The 19,889-nt window shown below is 44.1% G+C and overlaps 1 protein-coding gene and 1 long non-coding RNA gene across 2 annotated transcripts in view; both read right to left on the reverse strand.

Annotated features, from left to right (window-relative positions):
- Positions 1–19,889, reverse strand: part of LOC311226401 (uncharacterized protein) — a gene marked incomplete at its 5' end in the record, with an annotated part of 864,333 nt that overhangs the window by 12,441 nt on the left and 832,003 nt on the right. Inside the window, 4 exons of the mRNA XM_084311830.1 lie at positions 2,472–2,545; positions 2,992–3,076; positions 3,325–3,379; positions 3,551–3,580. Of these exons, the coding sequence (XP_084167956.1) occupies positions 2,507–2,545; positions 2,992–3,076; positions 3,325–3,379; positions 3,551–3,580 (209 nt within the window). The 3' untranslated portion in view covers positions 2,472–2,506. The remainder of the gene's footprint in view (positions 1–2,471; positions 2,546–2,991; positions 3,077–3,324; positions 3,380–3,550; positions 3,581–19,889) is intronic.
- LOC311226329 lies at positions 16,894–17,763 on the reverse strand. Its single transcript, XR_014619544.1, has 3 exons — positions 17,523–17,763; positions 17,169–17,259; positions 16,894–17,081 (listed from the first exon to the last, which is right to left on the reverse strand). It is a non-coding gene; the product is annotated as an uncharacterized lncRNA (long non-coding RNA).

Raw genomic sequence — 19,889 nt, forward strand, 5'->3', positions numbered from 1 at the left:
CAAGAAAAAGCTAGCTGACCGCTGGGAGAGTGCTGTTTATACTGTGGTGTGTAAAAACAGTGTGCTGAATATATACAGTATCCGTCATCCTGTCACAGGGAGGATTAAGACTGTTCATAGGAATTTGATTATGCCCGTCAATTTCCTGCCTCTGCCGTCATGGGATGAGCCAGAGATTGAGGTGTCTATTCCTGGCACTGTTCCTAGTGAGGAAATGACAGATGATTCTGTTCAGGATGAGCTGAGAACTGCCCGGTGGGTTGCTCATCTTCCTGAGTCCAGCGTGGAGGGGGTAGTAGATACCAGGATAGGGATGGGTGTATCAGAGCCAGCAGAGGAGCAGGTGGGAAGTATGGGTAGTGATCAATATCGTAGGATTACACTTGGGACACATAATGGTGAGGAGCAGGAGTGTAAGCTGAAGACACCACGCCATTTTTGGATGGAGGGACCAGATGTAGATGTTGAATCAGAGGAGTCATACTCTGTGATTGTTTATCAGGACAGTGATCAGTCGTCAGACACGACGACTGTGGAATCAGGCACTGAGGACATGATGGCTCCGGGGAAGGCCCCCTGTAGTTCATCCTTACTTGTTCCAGTGTGTGAACCTGAGTCGGTTATGTCGGGCACTGAGGACATGATGGCTCCGGGGAGGGCCCCCTGTAGTTCATCCTTACTTGTTCCAGTGTGTGAACCTGAGTCGGTTATGTCGGGCACTGAGGACATGATGGCTCCGGGGAAGGCCCCCTGTAGTTCATCCTTACTTGTTCCAGTGTGTGAACCGGAGTCGGCCATTGTCACTGTCAAACCGAGTGTAGTTGGGGTACCTCAAGGGGTTTACACTAGGCTGGGGAGGTTTATCAGGCCGGTTAACAGGCTCATTCAGACGATGGCTGTACAGAGAGTCAGGACTCTGCTGTCATCTTAAAAGGTGATTCAAATTTTTTTTTTGGTGATTCTTTTTATGTATAAATTTTTTTTTTTTTTCTTTCATTGATTTTGCTGTTTGATTTTCTTTGAGTCATACTGGTGGTTACGGTTGTCTATTGCATTAGACATGATTTGGTAATTTTGGTGTATTTCATGGTATAGATATGTACATGGCATGTTTTTTTTGCCTGTGGTTAGATGAGGGATTAGCTACCCTTTATTTTTCCTGATCCTTTATCGGATAGCTTTTGAGCTGGTCAACCTATTTTCTAGGTTTGGAATTAAGGTAATACACCGGGTTACATGTGACGCGTTGATTCATTGTAATTTTTTTTTATTTTCTATTTCTTTGGTTTATACTTACGCTGTTGAGTTGGTTGAAGGGAACACTATCCATGATCTGGCATAAAACAGTAGGGGAGAATGTAGCAGAGTGAAGTTGTTATGCTAGAATCATGGACAGAAACTGTTATCTCTTATCTTAAATAAGTAGGCCAAGACGGAAACACTCTTATTTTGAAGGAACAAAGTGGACCGAGCTCACTCTAGTGTTGTGGAGGGGTGCCTTGGTTACTAGCTTATATTAAATTCCTCACATTGAGTTATTGATTCTCCAAACGAAATTCCTTTTTGGGTCTTTTATAATGGGTTTAGAGAAGATAGGATATCTTTCCATTGAATATTTGTTGTATTGTAAATACGTTCAACTAATGTACACAATGGTTTAGCCGGTTTGTCGACGAGAGACACGCCGGCGGAAGTGCTCGCCCTCTTTGAGTTTTGCCGAGCACGAGAGCACAGGTACATGCTTTCAGTTACCTAACATTGGATTTAATTGCTATGTATAACTTGTAAAATTGATTTATGTTTTGGTTTTGGTACTGAAATACCCTGTTGTGTAATGACATTAATTCGCCCTGTGTAAAACAGCCACAGTACGTTCGTGTACTAATTCATATTCTGTTAACAATGATAGGTGGACTAAACCACGGCAAGGATGGTAATTCACGCCATGTGTGTATGCTGTTTGTGGTTCGTTAACAGGTATGAACCGTTGTTTTTGTATTTCGGTTTAATTAATGCTTACACACTGCCTTTCATTTCATATTGTTTCATATGTTTGTACTGAAGTCGACTTGTACTGAGCTACATGTATTTAAGAGTAGCTAACAATGGCTGTAAATGTAGACGGCGCGCTGTTTTGAATGTGCATGCGCGCTCTCTCTTTGAGTTTTGCCGAGCACGAGAGCACAGGTGGACTAAACCACGGCAAGGATGGTAATTCACGCCATGTGTGTATGCTGTTTGTGGTTCGTTAACAGGAAATAAAAACACCATCAACTGAGTACCGTTGTCCGTGTCTACGTCCACCTCACACCAGACACAACGCAGATTCGATCACGCTACACATAGCTGAATAGACTGTATTTTAACGCCGGTCATATGGTGGTACTTGGAGAGCCAGCTACATTCTCAGGTGGTACTTGGTGTAAAAAGTTTGAGAACCACTGATCTATCGTGTATAAAATTCAACTCACAATTCTACATGGGCTTCAGGTGGTGGTCTGCGTCTTCAGGTGGTGACAAACTTCCCACAACTGGCGAAGAATCTCTGAAATATTGGATTGATTGACAGTGACACACAACAGAATATTATTTTATGCCTGAATTTCCCCAAAATGGCTAATTGGACAGCACTTCTCCACCATCAGTGGCTATACGTGTCAGATAGGTGCAGATAGGAGAATCTGTCTGAATGACAAAGAAATCGCTTAACTCTCCCTCCCTCGGCCGCTATTGGCGCGACGGTGTAGCGGTCATTCCTATATGGCTATATGGCTATGACTATGAGCCCAGATGCAACGAGTAATTGTCTACTCAAAATCAACTAAGTGTCATGATTACGTCATTACAACCTGGGACTTGGATGGGAGAGCAGGAAAGATCCAATGTCTTCAGTCAAAAATCCGCCAATCAATGCAAAGGTAAACATACGTCTTTAGAGACGTTTTATATAAGAATAAACACCAGTGAACTTGTGTATAAAATTCAACTCACGCTACAGGCAGTCTCTGCCTGCGTGCAACTGCTGGTCTCTGGTGGTAATTCAGGAATGGCTTCAAGTTCCTCTGGCGAAGAATCTCTGAAATATTGAATACGACAATAAAAATGTTATGCCAGTGAGAGAGGGAGACGGAGATAGAGGGAGAGACAGACATAGCACTGCTGTGTCATCAAATGACAAAGGCTTTGGCAATGTATGTGTTGTGTGAAGTGGAGGGGGTCGGGGTGAGAGAGACAGAAAGACAGAGATGAAAACACAGATAAAGGTGTGAAGTTTGAAGTGGGGTGAGAGAGACAGACAATATTGAATTGAAAGATAATACTTACTGAGCTGAATCAATGGCAGTGTGGTAATAGGGGCTGGAGTTATACATTGGCATTCCTAGAGAAAGAGCAACATAATTAACAAAATAAGGAAAAAATAAGCACCATCAAAGTAGTTATCAATGAGCACCATATAGCCTACAGTAGCAAGTGTACCTAGCTCCATATACCTAGCGCATGTCTGGTGGTAAAAACAAAACAGGATTTGAGAATGTGTTAGTTAACTCACCTTGATAGCGGCGATGATTGCCAGCGAATTCTAAAAAGAAGACGATCAAAATATTCAAAAAACCTTGTATGCAATTTATCAAGACTGTGTATATTATATATATATATGTTTAGAGTAGCAGGAGCTAGAAGTTCAAATATGTCAGTCTTTCAAAGCCCCATTTTTTATATATAACAAAAGGCAGAATGAACATCACTGCCGTCTGCCGCCCTGCTGGATTAAATTCTGAATTGCAGGTAGGCCTGAATAAGTATTTACTGTGCAAAATAACCAAAACCAGATAAACAATATGTTTTTTATGAAGCACAGATCATGTTAATTAAGTATTCTGAGTCTGAGCAGACAGAAAACCATCTTACCCTCAGCAAGGGATTACTTTGTGCTGAAGACCCACAATGCAACACAACAACTTCAAGCTAAAATGCCTCACATACAAAACGAAATAAAATATAGAGCCATGGCTGTGTCCCAAGTTTAACACAATTGAACTATAATAAAGTATTTGTTAACACTAGTTACAACAATGTTTATGTAACTATTAAAAACGTACATTTTAATCACGAAACAAAATGGCAGACTAACGTTAGCTAGCATGCTAGCTAGCTAACGTTAGTAGCTGTAATAATATGCATCACTATTTGCTCAAACAAGCTCCAAACTATTTGCCACGGCACAGAGATAACATTTAGTCAAACGATAACAGCCCGGTGATGGTATCTGAACGGGATCATACTATTCCCATAAGAACTCAGTTACCAGTTAAGTATACCATCTAGCATGTTAGCTAATAATGCTAACAAGCTTCGTTCTGCACTGTAGCCTACTAGTTGCCACCACGGTAATAATTCACAAAGTAGCATGTAGTCAAACGATGACAGCAAGATTATGGTATGTGAATGGCATAATACATTATATTGTCAATGACTTACCAAGGAGTTTGGCTCAGACTATTTGTCAAGCCAGTCAGTGAAGACACCATCGCGCCAAAGTTACGTTTGAATACCTCAAGTCCCGTGAGATCTTCTAGGTCTCGCGAGTTGCTTAGGACTATACCCTCTCGAAGGGGAGGGGAGGGGGAGGAGGGGAGGGGGAATCTATACTAAATTGATTCAACGACAGTTTTTCAAATGTTGAAATGGTATCTGTAATTAAATATTCAATCAACATAGCTTTTTCAACCTCAACCAAAAATAACCAATCTGACTGTACATTGGAGGTGGTTGGGTGGGTGGGGTGGGGGGGTTGGGTAGGAGGGGTGGGTGGGGGACACTGTACAACTGTACATAAATATTACAGTGACAGTCCAGTTGAGTTAATGGATGGAGGGGGGGGGGGGGGGGGGCGTTGACTTGCAACGGATGGACTATGGTGCAGCAATGCAAGTTCAATTCACAGTTATTACTACAGACCGGTGGCACTCACCTCTGTGGTCATGAAATGTTTCGAGAGGCTGGTCAAGGACCACATTTGTGCCTCCCTCCCCAGTGATATGGACCCTATGCAATTTGCATACAGGACAAACAGGTCCACTGACGACGCGGTCTCCCAAGTACTGCACAGCACCCTCTCTCACCTTGACCGTCAGAAGGGGGGCTGTTGTTCATACAGCTCAGCGTTCAACACCATAGTCCCCACCAGACTGGTGGACAAGCTGATCGAGCTGGGTCTGAGCTCCGCCCTGAGCGCCTGGGTACTGGACTTTCTGAGTGAAAGACCCCAGGCGGTCAGGGTGGGGGGTCAGACCTCCAACACCATCACCCTGAGCATCGGGTCCCCCCAGGGCTGTGTTCTGAGCCCCCTGCTGTACTCACTCTACACACACGATTGTGTGGCCAAGTTCAGCTCCAACTCCATAGTGAAGTTTGCAGACGACACGGTGGTGGTGGGGCTGATCTCGGACAACGACGAGAAGGCCTACCGGGAGGAGGTTGAGGTACTGGAACGCTGGTGCCAGGACAACAGCCTGCTCCTGAACATTGGTAAAACCAAGGAGCTGATCATGGATTATAGGAGAGGACAGCAGGAGACACACACACCACTGATGATTAACGGGGCTACCGTGGACAGGGTGAGCAGCTTTAAGTACCTGGGGGGTCCACATCTCAGAGGATCTGACATGGTCAACACACATAGACACAGTAGTAAAGAAGGCGAAACAGCGCCTCTACCACCTGAGACAGTTAAGGAAGTTCAGAGTATTGGGCAAGATACTCCAGTCCTTCTACTCAGGAGCTGTAGAGAGCATCTTGACTGGAAACATCACTGCCTGGTATGGAAACAGCACGGCACAGGACAAGAAGGCCCTACAGAGAGTGGTGCGCTCAGCCGAGCGTACCACGGGTATTGCACTACCTCCCCTGCAGGTTCTATACAACAAGAGGTGCAAATCCAGAGCCTGCAGAATAATGAAAGACCCCCACCACCCCAATAACAGCCTGTTCCAGCTGCTGAGGTCAGGCAGACGCCTGCGAACACCAGCTACTAGGACAGAGAGACTTCGGCTCAGCTTCTTCCCCCAGGCCATCAGAGCCTTGAACACTGAACTCTCCACACACAAGCACACATGAGCACACACACGACACACACTACACTGTGTACACGCTCACACACTAGCAGCTACTTTAACATGAGCAAACACACACTCATGCTGCACACGCTCACACTTATGGTCACTTTACAAAAGGAAAGGTCACTTTAACAATAGTATAACTTGATATTGTATAATATAGCATGTACATAAAGATCCAGTGCCTCATCCGTAGCTAACAGTGTATTGCACTACCACAGGACCTAGCATGTCCTATGCTCTGTAAATAACTCATGTACATATACCGATATGCCCTACTCTGTTTACTTGTTTTATTGCACAATGTCGTTCTATTGGATTCTATTATATATTACTATTGTATTATGCACATCGTTGCGGGCAAGACCCCCCGCATTTCATTGTATACTTGTATGCCGTGACAAATAAAACTCTTGACTTGACTTGACCTCTGGACCATAGTACACGGACTAATGTCTCACACTTAAAATGCCTAGAGTTTGCACTGAACTTGGCAGATCTACGTTGGTCTTCTGTGCTCCTGAATCGTGGACACTAGTGTCCATGGGTCAATTTAGAGCACTGGTGACCAAGCAGGTCACCACAATCTGTAACTGTTTTTAAATTGTGTTTGAGTGAGTAATGCTTTAAAGGAATCTATTTTTCTATTCTTATAGGACAGTTTTATTTATTTGTATTACTAAATGTCTTCCCTGTTGTCTTTTTCTTGTACTTTGTATATAATATACGATGATTGTTGATGATCATTGGTGATGACTATGTAATACTCAACGACACTGTAAATAAGGGTTGCCCCTCGGTGTACATTTTCTTTTTTTTTATCCACTTTTATCTGTGTTTTTCTCCCATCCCAATTTAGTCGTTATGCCAATTCCCCCCTCCCCTTCCTGGGCATTGCTTGCATGTGCCCCCCACTGGTCGGTCTAGCGAGCCCTGAAGTCTATCAGATGCTTCCTCCGAGACATAGCAGACAGCCAGCAGAATCTTTTCACCTGCCAGCGCGGACTCTCATTGGTGAAGTGTAGAGGTCACACTACCCTCACCATCTCCCTCCCTCGCTGTGCATGCGCCCTGACCGACCTGTAGGAGTCGCTGTTTACAACGACCAGAATACCACCCCAACGGCTTCCCTCCCACTGACTCTGCCAATTGAGCCAGTATGACGGAGGCAACGCTGACAGCCAGGATTCGATACCAGTGTCTCTCTCGTTGGTGACGAGCGCTTAGTCCACTGCGCCACCCAGCCGCCTCTCGGTGTACATTTTCAAAATAAGCATTGAATGAAAAAATTATTGGGAAAAAGTATTAGGAAAATTATCTGACACTGATTAGTTGCCATAACCTATAGTATCACCCCGATACTTACTATTGGATATCTGGTGCATCCATACTTAGTGTTGTTCAATGCTGGCCCATGAATATCCTCACCGTTTTACAGTATAATTTCCTCGACTCTTAACGGACTGAGTTCCTGTTCTCTCTGTCTGCTCAGCAACACGTGATTAGCTTGATTAGCACAAAGAGCAAAGGACAATCTCAAAGGACAGTGATGTCATTATAGTCAACCAATCAATCACACAGATGTCACTCGGTGTATAGTCATAATTTCTTGTCACGTAAAAAAAAAGCAATATATATATATATTCACCAAAAAGGTATATTCCCTTTAAATGATATTTCATGGAATATGCACCCTGGTAGGGCCTACCACAATTATTATACTACAATATGGGGTCGAGGGAAATATGGCTACAGTATAATATTATGATACTTTCCAACAGTGGCGGACTGGCCATCGGGACGTTCGGGACGAATCCCGATGGGCCGGAACCAAAGTGGACTGGTCAAAAAAAAAGAAAAAAAAAATATATATATATATTTTTTTTTTACTTTTTTTTTTTTACTTTTTTTTTTTTGGCCAGTGTGTGGGCCAGTGTGTGGGCCAGTGTGTGGGCAAGTGTGTGAGTCGATGTGTGGCCACTAATGTGGGCCAGTGTGTGAGTCAGTGTGTGAGTCAGTGTGTGGGCCACTAATGTGGGCCAGTGTGTGGGCCGGTGTGTGGGCCGGTGTGTGGGCCAGTGTGTGGGCCAGTGTGTGGGCCAGTGTGTGGGCCAGTATGTGGGCCAGTGTGTGGGCCAGTATGTGGGCCAGTGTGTGGGCCAGTGTGTGAGTCAGTGTGTGGGCCACTAATGTGGGCCAGTGTGTGGGCCGGTGTGTGGGCCGGTGTGTGGGCCAGTGTGTGGGCCAGTATGTGGGCCAGTGTGTGGGCCAGTGTGTGGGCCAGTGTGTGGGCCAGTATGTGGGCCAGTGTGTGGGCCAGTGTGTGAGTCAGTGTGTGGGCCACTAATGTGGGCCAGTGTGTGGGCCGGTGTGTGGGCCGGTGTGTGGGCCAGTATGTGGGCCAGTGTGTGAGTCAGTGTGTGGGCCACTAATGTGGGCCGGTGTGTGGGCCAGTGTGTGAGTCAGTGTGTGGGCCACTAATGTGGGCCGGTGTGTGGGCCAGTGTGTGAGTCAGTGTGTGGGCCACTAATGTGGGCCGGTGTGTGGGCCAGTGTGTGAGTCAGTGTGTGGGCCACTAATGTGGGCCAGTGTGTGGGCCGGTGTGTGGGCCGGTGTGTGGGCCAGTATGTGGGCCAGTCTGTGGGCCGGTGTGTGGGCCAGTCTGTGGGCCGGTGTGTGGGCCACTAATGTGGGTCGGTGTGTGGGCCGGTGTGTGGGCCAGTATGTGGGCCAGTGTGTGGGCCGTTGTGTGGGCCAGTCTGTGGGCCGGTGTGTGGGCCACTAATGTGGGTCGGTGTGTGGGTCGGTGTGTGGGCCAGTATGTGGGCCAGTGTGTGGGCTGTTGTGTGGGCCAGTATGTGGGCCAGTGTGTGGGCCGGTGTGTGGGCCGGTGTGTGGGCCAGTGTGTGGGCCAGTATGTGGGCCGGTGTGTGGGCCAGTGTGTGGGCCAGTATGTGGGCCGGTGTGTGGGCCGTTGTGTGGGCCAGTATGTGGGCCAGTGTGTGGGCCGGTGTGTGGGCCGGTGTGTGGGCCGTTGTGTGGGCCAGTGTGTGGGCCAGTATGTGGGCCAGTGTGTGGGCCGGTGTGTGGGCCAGTGTGTGGGCCAGTATGTGGGCCAGTGTGTGGGCCAGTATGTGGGCCAGTGTGTGGGCCAGTATGTGGGCCAGTGTGTGGGCCACTAACGTGGGCCGGTGTGTGGGCCGGTGTGTGGGCCGGTGTAGTGTGTGGGCCAGTGTGTGGGCCGTATGTGGGCCGGTGTGTGGGCCATTATGTGGGCCGGTGTGTGGGCCAGTGTGTGGGCCGGCAATAAAACAATAAACAAGTTGCATAAACTAAATCAGATTAAAAATTATCACAGTTCTGGTTTGCCTTAAGATGCAGTTTAAGATGGGTCTTGAACATGGAGTATGTAGGGCACTCTCTAATCACAACTGGTAGGCTATTCCAGTAGTTACCACCTTTAACAGAGAACACAGTTTTTGCAATGGTAGTATACCGAAAAGGCACCTTACAGTCCCCTCTACTGATGGCCCTGGTGGTAATGCCAGTGTCTGCTTTCTGTTGGATGAACTCATTCAATGGGGGGGGGGGGGCAAGTCCATGCAGAACCTTGTACATGAAGCAAGTATATTTGAAAACTTGGAAATTCTCGAAACTTAGCATGTTATGTTTTTCTAAAACATTACAGTGATGAAATGAAATTGGTTTCCTATCAAATACTTTTATGGCTTTTTTGTAGAGTAATTCTATTGGTGTAAGAGTAGTGACATATGAAAGAGACCAGTTGATAAAACAGTACTCGATGTGTGATAAAATCATTGAATGCAGAAACATCCTTGCAGCATTAACTGGCAGGCAGGGCCTGATCTGCGTGAAGTTTTCGATGTTAAACTTGACTGTGTTTGTCACTTTCTTCACATGACTTTTTGAAGGTCAATGTAGAGTCCAATGTGACCCCAAGATACTTGAATTAATGTACAATGTCCAGCTCCGCCTCTCCCAGAAACACATTAGAGTGAGTGACCTCTACTGGTGACTTTGTGAACATCATACACACTGTTTTCTTGGTGTTAAGTGAAATACATGCTTTTGTTAGCCAGTCTTGAATGAGACATGAGACATCAGTGAATGAGATTCACGTTTCCTCCCAACCGCGAGTAGGCCTAGAGGCGCAGAAATGGAGAATGCAAAAAAAGAAAGGGTGGAGCTGAAAAAGCTAGAATTAAAAAACTAAAATTGCTAGTAAAAGACGCAGAACAATGTTCTAAAATTACAGACATGTTTAGTAGAGGAAGGGCTGGCGTTATAGTAGCTGCTGCTGCTAATGATGATGAAGTTCAAGTGGAAGGAACCAACAGTAACATGACAGGTGCGTGCAGTAGCCTAGTGCATATTCTACTGTTGGTGTCTGCCGGTTCATGAGGGCTAGCTAGCCTATACTAGCTCTTGCAGTGATTTCAGTCATTCTATTACAAGACAATGTGCTTTCCGTATTCCTGATTCCTTACAGCACGTGGACTTAAATAGTCGTGACTCGTGACGTTTTTTCTCTGACTAAAAGTTTAGTTAGCAATGTTAGGACTAGTGCCCACCACAGCATCAGAAGCTAAAGTGCTAACCTAGAGAGCCAATCAGAACCTAGGACGGGCTGCAAATTAATCGGCTACTAATATTATAATAGTAAATACTCAAATAAAATACTATTATGTTCCCTTCCAAATTTTCATGTTGATATAATATTGGTAATCTAATTGATTGAATTGATTAGTTGCCATTTTACATGCTTAAATAAGATGTACCTTAGAATTCCCAACTGTTAGCCATGTTCTCGATCTGTATATGATTAGTCTCATCTACATGTTTGTAAATAACCACAGCTAACTAGCTTAAGCTAACAACTAGGTCAACTACTACCCCGTAGTTAAACAAATGTGATTGCATATAACAGCTAACTGCTACAGCTAAGTTGGTAGTTAGCCTATTCCATTCATGTTGAATGTATTTATGAAGGTTGTTGATGGTGGTTGGCGCTGATTAGCAGACATGATTCTGTCAGTCTGCCACAGGGCAGCTGTGTTTGCTGATGCTGCTCATGACCACCAGTAGCGTATGACTGTGTGAGTGTGAATGCTTGATGGTTTCTGTGAAGCGCTTTGTGGAACAATGCTGATATACAGTTAAGAATGAGTAATTCGCTTTTGGTTTTTAAGAAAATGGTTTGTAAAGCTATTTTTGAAAACTACAAGGGTCAATAATACTGTTTTTTTTTTGCTATTTTCTTTTAGAATACTGTTTTGGCGTCTTCATTTTTTTAATTTTTGTTAAGAATATAGGACAGGCATATATAAGCATTATGCTTCAGTCTGTACCTTTTCAGTCACTGTAAAATCAAATATTGTTAAATGATGGTGTATATTGTATTGTGTGAGATGATGACTGAATAAACTACTACTACTACTACTACTACTACTACTACTACTACTACTACTACTACTACTACTACTACTACTTTGGGTGTTTTCAAAAGGCTGAAAAACGCTGTATGAATTCAAGCCATTATTATTGATTGCTGATGTTCTTCTTATGCAGTTGACTCTGAGGAAAGAGAGAGCGCCTTGTCCAGCACAACTGACCCTGAGGGGAGAGAGAGCGCCCAGTCCAGCACAGCTGACCCTGAGGGGAGAGAGAGAGCCCAGTCCAGACAAACAGACAGACACACAGAGAGAGAGACAGAGAGAGAGACACAGAGAGAGAGAGACAGAGAGAGACACACAGAGAGAGGGAATGACACAGAGAGAGAGAGACACACACACAGAGAGACACATACACAGAGAGAGAGAGAGAGAGAGAGAGAGAGAGAGAGAGAGAGAGAGAGAGAGAGAGAGAGAGAGAGAGAGAGAGAAAACAGGCTCTTGGAATGGGTGTCTGGGAGGAAGTGGGGGGGTCTTTCGATGTTGATTAAACGGCAAGCAACTAATGTCATGAGTGCCAAATTAAAGGACAATAAATCCAATCTAACTGAAATTGTGTAGCACAGACCTTTCTATTAGGGATGCTCGATATTGGCTTTTTTATCGATACCGATATACCGATATTGTCCAACTCTTAATTTCCGATACCGATATCAACCGATATCAACCGATACCGATATATGCAGGGTTTCCCGCCCCAAAAAATGGAATAATTTCAGGTAATTAACATTACATATCTCTTGTTGTGGAATTAACACAACATTATGCATACTTTTGACAATAAATAAAATCAGAATTTGTTCTTACTTGCTTGCCTGGGTAAATAAAGGTTATAGAAATGTTTAAAACCGATACCGATATTTTCCGATATCACATTTTAATGCCGATATCGGCCGATAATATCGGTAGGCAGATAATATCGGACATCCCTACTTTCTATGGATCAAAACCTCAATATTATTATGGTGTAGTTAATACTTCATGTATCCTTAATCCCTAGGCTAATGAGGCACTAAGATGTTAGTAAAAAAAAAAATATGCCAATGACAGGAAGTAACGGTATATGTATGTGTGTGTCTGTGTGTGTGTGTGTGTGCACTGTGCATGAGTGCACATCTAGGGGCGGTGTGTAGATTTGGTCTCCCTGATTTTGACTCCTTAGCCACAGCCTTGGGTTGTTTAATAGTGGACAAGTGTTTCATAACGGCCGTTGTGTGGGCCGGTTTCGGGGCCGGTGCGTGGGCTGGTGCGTCTGAATGTCCCGGGCTGAATTTGTGTCCCAGTCCGCCACTGTTGCAGGATGTTCGATGCTGTGTGTTGTGATGCAGTCTGGAGTCTGGACAGTGGGCAGTGGATATACATCGACAACAGTCTGGGGGACAGTCAGTGGACATACACTTTATCAAGCCCTCCGGCTGGACCACGTTTCAATTAAACAAAGTGAGTTAATTCTCTCTCTCTCTCTCTCTCTCTCTCTCTCTCTCTCTCTCTCTCTCTCTCTCTCTCTCTCTCTCTCTCTCCTTTCTCTCTAACTAACTAACGTGATTCCGTGATTCTCTCTCTCTATCTCTCTCTCTCTCGCTCTCTCTCTCTCTCTCTGAATGAAAACTTTATTTAACAGATTGCAGAATGGGTACCAGCGTTTCCGTTAGCCGGTAATTACCGGTATTTGACCGGCAAAATCTGTTGAAGTCCGACATATTTAATCTCTCCGGTCTTAATGTCCGGTGAAAATAATTCCCTGAGTCTAAGCACAATTTGATTATTTGAATTGTATTAAAATAGGCTAAAATGAAATAGCCTATGCGATGAACGAAACAATCATTACATTTGTTTCATCGTTGCTTCTAATAATGACAACGACGTTGTCAGCGAGAGCTTAGTGCTGGATGTGCGAACTTTTGTGAAGCTGCAGAGCCGGAGCAGCAGCAGCACAATGCAGTACTCCAGCAGTACTCCAATTCAGCCATTTTCAATTCAATGTTGGGTGGGGGGCGCTGCTGTGCGGTCCCCAGAAAAGAGCCAATAACAGCTGAATCTGCTGCTCTGCATCGACATACTCTCGCAAATAAGTCATTGGGAGGTGGAGAGAGAGAGAGTCGTCACGCAAACCCACGATAATGTTGCCGTCTCTCTCTGCCAAATTTCTCAGTTCTTCGCTTGATATAATTAATACAAATGTCCAATATAACGGAATTCGTTAGCTCATAAAAATGTGATTATAACAGACTGTTGTTTATTAATGTCGGGCGACTGCCCACAGACACCTATTTGATTTAAAGTCGGCAGCAGCACGAGTCTCGGGACTTATTTTATTTGGAATATAATGACTATACGCAAAAGTAGCCTAGTTTTAAGTAAAAATATTATAAATCTACATGCCTTGATGATGCCATTCTTTTGTTTTGTTGTCATTCTTTTGCCTATCAATTGTTTTTAAGCTCAATAAACTCTGACCGGAATTTCTCTCATTTGACCGGTAGATTGAAATCTACCGGACACTGAGGCCGGCAACAATTTTTTCTAACGGAAACCCTGATGGGTACAATACAGTACGGCTCAATATGGCGATATTTGTACTGTAACTACTTAAATATTCATACGCTTGTGGTTTCTCTGACGCACACAGTAGGCTACTCAGTGTGTAGTGTGGTGAGTGAGTGGCCGCGATCTCTCTCTCTCTCTCTCTCTCTCTGTGCGTGTGTTTGGAGATGGAGCGAGTTTGTTTCTAACTTTTCTATTTATATATTGTGTTTCAAGTTGTGAATTAGACTGTACTTTATTTGACTGGTTGTGTGTTGTTGGTGGTTTGGTAGTGTTGTGGGGAGTCAGTGTTCGCTTGGTCAGCTGTCCGCTGCCAGTGACATGCAAAGCGTCCATGAAAACTAAAGGCTTCATCTGTACATGTTTGCAAAATGTTTGGTATAGCGCCCCCCATGGAGAAGAATGTACCGGCCGCCACTGACATTGACACTTAACTTGCTACCTCTCTTGATTGTGAAAGGTCTCTACTCATCATTCGGGAAGGGTACTGCTTTGGGGAGCGAATATATCATTCATCTTTACTGCCATCGGGTGTGGGAGGGCCCAGGAAGTATTGGGGGAAGTGTGGGTGTGTGGGGAGCTGCTGTTGATCGCCCTGGAGGGCAAGAAGGACCAGCGCACCATTCATAGGTTAGTGAATCCTAGGCCCCATCCACTCTCGCTGCTCGATCTCCACTTCAACATTCCTGGCCTACAGTCGGGGACCCAGCTGGACCCAGCTCTGCTGCGTTCTCACTACCAGGTGGCCGTGTACATCCACTCCCATAAAGCAGGGATAATCCACCCTGCTACATATACAACCCTCTCGCAATTTGTTGACGTTCTACTTCTATCATGTTTTTATCATTGTGTTTGTTCTCGTGTTTTTATTTTCCTCCCCCTCTGTGTCATCCACAGTTCACAAACCCCAGTGCTCTCCACCGGCCACTGTCATCCGCCTGCCAGGCTAAAAGACGCACACACACTTGTTTTTTCTCCTTTCAATGTATTATTAAATGCCCTACGGGGTTGAACATTATCCTGTCTCCCGTGTTGTGCATTTGAGCCCACCGGTCACCACTGTCCAACGCAGAGTGGACTATTACAGCCAACATTAGAACCACAACAGCACCAGTCGTCATTTTCAAATCCCATTTCTCAAAAATTAAAAGTGTTATTTTCCTTTTCAAATCAAATGTCCGTGAGTAATGCACGGTTTGGTCTTTTTTGTTTTGTACAGCGGCAGCCACATAACAAACAAACCTCTGTGTTCAAAACACGTGACACAACCATGTATACCTGATACTGTAGGTGTGTTTGGCATGTGGAAATGTGGCATGGCGAACGACTTTGATTGTTGTTTCTGTTCTTGTGCTGGGAATTTAGTTGCAATGTGTTTGACCGGTTTTGATGCTATGTTGCCTGGCTATGAACATTCCGTTCCACACTATTACGTGCGTCACAGATTGACAGAACAGGACATCCCCTACAACCCCCATCCCTAACATAAACTAAACTAAAACCAATACACCTTAATACATTTAAAACTGCTGGAATATAACCCCCATGGATTATAGGTACCTTTATGTCTCCCCCACAGCTGTACCCAGGCCAGAACATTTGGACATTATTGATTAATTACTACGTGATTTGGCACACTGTGAATAAATGATTGTGTTGGGAGAGGACTCTGGGATTGGCTGATCTCCATGACCTCATCACACACCTACGGGAAAATATAAGAGCATTGGGGAGAGGCTTCCAGGGGTGGTTATCAGCCAATGGCCGCTGTGTATGGGCTGTGTACCCCTTGTGTGTATACTAGACAGGGTCAATTTTCAGAAAATCATAACCCTGAAGGCATTTCGTGTTTATTTTAGGTACACAACATTTCTAGGGGTATTAAGGGGTGCTGAATCCAAATCTGCTGTATACCAAGCTCAAAAATTTCAAACAAGGCCTCAAAATTGAGAAATCCAACATGGCCGCCAGCACCAGGCCCTCTCTCCACAAAAACAGGTGCTAAACCCACATTTCTTATTCTACTGACATGAAACTTTGCACAGAACATCTGCACCTATGGAGGAAGAAGGTAGGAATATAGCTGTGGTGCAACCATGAGAGTAACAGGGTGTTTTGACTGTCTAACTGTAATCTTTGTATAGGCGAGGATACAAAAATGACATTTCTTCAGTGTTTGCAGGAATACTGCAGCAATTTGGTAATAACTATACAGTGTGGGACACCAGCATTGGAATCCCCCAAGTCTTAGCTTTCTTCAGGTACCAAGTTTATGCAAGTAGCTCTTATAAATCTGGATATATAAGCATTTTAATGTAAGCATGCTGTTTTAGGCGAATTTTCAAAAAATAAATGGTGGGGCTTAATGAGTTAAGTGTGACTACACAAGGTACAAACCTGAATTAAATGTGCTTTTGTAAGTTTTCTTACATGGGGGATCCAATGCCATATTCAGATTTATATCTCTGCTGTATACCAGGCTCAACATTTTCAAATAAGGCCTCAAAATTGAGAAACCCAACATGGCCACCAGCGCCAGTCTGAAATCTATTTAAGTGCATATCTTTTTGACTAAACAAGGTAGAAACATGAATGAAATGTGTTTTTATATGTTTGCATACATGAGGAATTTAAAATCATATCCTGATTTTAGATCAGTTGTGAAAATGTTGCTTGAAACTCATATTTATAGCAGAAACGGTGGTCGTTATTGATGCATAACTCATCAACCAAATAAGAAGGAAAAGCAGGATGATCCCAGGCCATGGATTTATTCATCAAACTCTTTTCTCTTGCATTATTTTAATCAACATGCCATTTATGCAAATTATATAGTCCTTAATATTCGTACAGTAGCTTATGTACAGTAATTTATTGTCAGTCATCAATCGTATTCAGGCAGGTGTCGCAGGTGTCTTGCAGTTGCATGATTCATCCAATGCCACTTTTCCTGAATAGAATAGAATAAAATAAATTTTATTTTACCATATCAATATAAGTGAATGTACGTTTGAATACTTGTTACAGTAATCCTTACAGTGACAGCTTATTCACACTCTTCCTCAGTGTTCCGGCAGGTGTTGACTTTCTTACAATTGCATGCTTCGATACATGCCATGTGACTCTTCCTGAATAGAATAGAGTAGAAGAGAATTGAAAGATTATAGCCATCTCTCGTACAAGTATATTCGAACACATGATACAATTGTCCTTACAGTGATTTATTCTGTTCCTTCATTCCTTTTTTTCTCTCTGTTATAGGCATATGTTCACAATTCTGTTAACAACAAACAGTCTAGAGTATACAGTCTTGCAGGTGGATATGCTCTACCACATCATAGTTTTACAATCTAATAACATTGATCACTATCAGCTAATCTTTCATACATACCTGCAGCTGCAGCGTTGGCTGAGGCACTCCTTGGTACACCCACATGAAGTGAACTCCCTGCAGGCTTTAGGCATGGGTGGAGGAGAGAGTAGCTGTGGCACTAGCTGTCCTTCCTTGTGTATCCACCCCATTTCATCAACAGGAGGAAGATCAGGGTGTGGCAGGTGAGCTTGGTTCCAGATGCTTGCTTGATAGTGTGAGCGCTGAGGAAATCTCCATCTCTGCTTATTTTTAAAGCAAACTACAAAGAAACTCTCATCCAAAAGTAGTAGATAGATAACAGGTCATACATGTAGGTATGCATTTGGTTATGTGGGTGGGTAGGTTTATAGGCAGGTGGGTGGGTTGTTATATATTATTATGTACACAGTATATCCATGTATGTATGTTTGTATTAACACGAATCTTTTAATGTATTCTGGTATTTTATAATATGCATATTTTTGTATGTTTGATTTTATAAAACGGGGGACGTTCTTGATAAGCCTCTAGGCTTCTAACTTCTCCTTCACAATCGTTATAACTTATTATGTATTGTTTTTACTTCTGTTTAACTGTGTTAATAAACAAACAAACAAAACAAAACAATAGTGTGAGCGCATGATGTGGAACTTCACTGCATCCGAGGTTGGTGGCAGAGTCTCTTGTGGACGGCCTTTGCAGAATAACTTGACTCTTGCTTTGTTGCACGTATCCATCTCAGGCACACCATAGATCTTGCAGATGAATCTCCCTGTTGATGTCACAAGATCTTCTGTGAAAGGGCCCTTCCCAAGGCCAGCAAGATCAGTGTGATGGTGCTCGAACACCTGCCAGGCTGTTTTCTTTCCATGACCACTGAACTGGGACACACTGTCACATCCGGTGAGGGCATGGAAGGCAAGGATTGTGTCCAGTTGATCATCAGATAGTAGCTTTCTAATGTCATGTACTGGAAAATATTTTGGATCCTTTGATGTCCCAGCTTTCATGTAGAGATGCGTACATCGGATCCTGTCATAGTGAGCCAAGAGTAGAAGCAGCACATCTGTGTCACGCGCTGACACAATGATTGTTTCCATTGGAGCCTGGATGCAGTGTAAAATCAGTCGTGTATCAGCTTCCTCATGGTCAGCACTCAGAGAGGAGACTTCAAGATCTGGATCTGTTGACTTGACGGTTGTCGCTTCAGCAAACCCCCCTGATACTACAGTCAAACAAACAAACAGAAAACAGAAATCAGATTTCGAGCAGAGCAACGTAATGAAAATCACAACAAACCAAGTAGCAGTCGCGACCCAGCAAATAGTAAACATCACTCACCAGACGCCAGCAACGCGTTGAACACCGTTAACAAAACCGGCTACATACATCCCAAGAACAAATTAAAACGTTCGCCAACTGGTTATTATTCCAACACAACCAATCGAGTTGAACTTGTCCCCTGAGTTCTCTCTGCGCGCTGCAGTAATTACATCCAAATGTTTCTCTGGCGCAAAAGAGAAAGCGAATCTTAAAACGAAGGTTATCATATAACCCTAGTTATATGAAAAAAATAAAAATAAAATAAAAAAAACGGCGGTGCCCGGGCCCGGCCGAGCCCGAATTATTTATTAAAAAAAAAGCCCTACCCAGCCCGAACCCCCGGGCCGGGCCGGGCCCCGTCGGGCCTGGGCAAGGTTGCAGTGCACTAGTAGGTACCCTACTGTAGTTTTCTCTGGGTTGACTGTGCTTGCCTTTTCATTGAACAATGTCCAGGAAGGCATTGGTTTCTGAGATGTCCTGGACATGTGGAAAGCCATATCAGTAGCTTGTGCTTTCTGTGCTGCGGGACATTGCTCAGATGACTGTGTGAAACAGTCTGCTGCTATTACACCACTGAATGGGCGCTCTGTGATTCCTCTTTTTGGTGCAGGTATGATATCAGTCATTGCCTGGGGGATGTTGAGGGTTTCTGACTTGGAATGAAGATAAATCCCTTCCAGGAGATCACCTACAGGAGGACCACGTTGCCAGGCAGCCACTTGAGTGGCATGGAATGTCCCTTTTCCATCCAGAGTGTACTCGTTGATGTCGACATTGTCTGTTGAGAAATGAACAAAGCGCCCCCTTACTAGATTTAGTGGAACAACAGCACCGTCATCATCCATGGTCTCCAAGGTCTTCTTAGCCAATGCAGTATCAAGTTTGAGTACCTCACGGTAACTCATAACATGTTCTATATGAATTGAAAATGGGGGACCCTGATGGAAACAAGACAAACGTCTTTCTCAGGTCTGCATCCCCTTAACAATTGTATGTATTGAGCCGTACTGTATTGTACCCATTCTGCAATCTGTTAAATAAAGTTTTCATTCATTCATTCACAACCTGCCTGGTGAAACATGT

Source organism: Notolepis coatsorum, assembly GCF_963971535.1.
Source record: "Notolepis coatsorum genome assembly, chromosome: 4".
NCBI classification, from domain to species: domain Eukaryota; kingdom Metazoa; phylum Chordata; class Actinopteri; order Aulopiformes; family Paralepididae; genus Notolepis; species Notolepis coatsorum.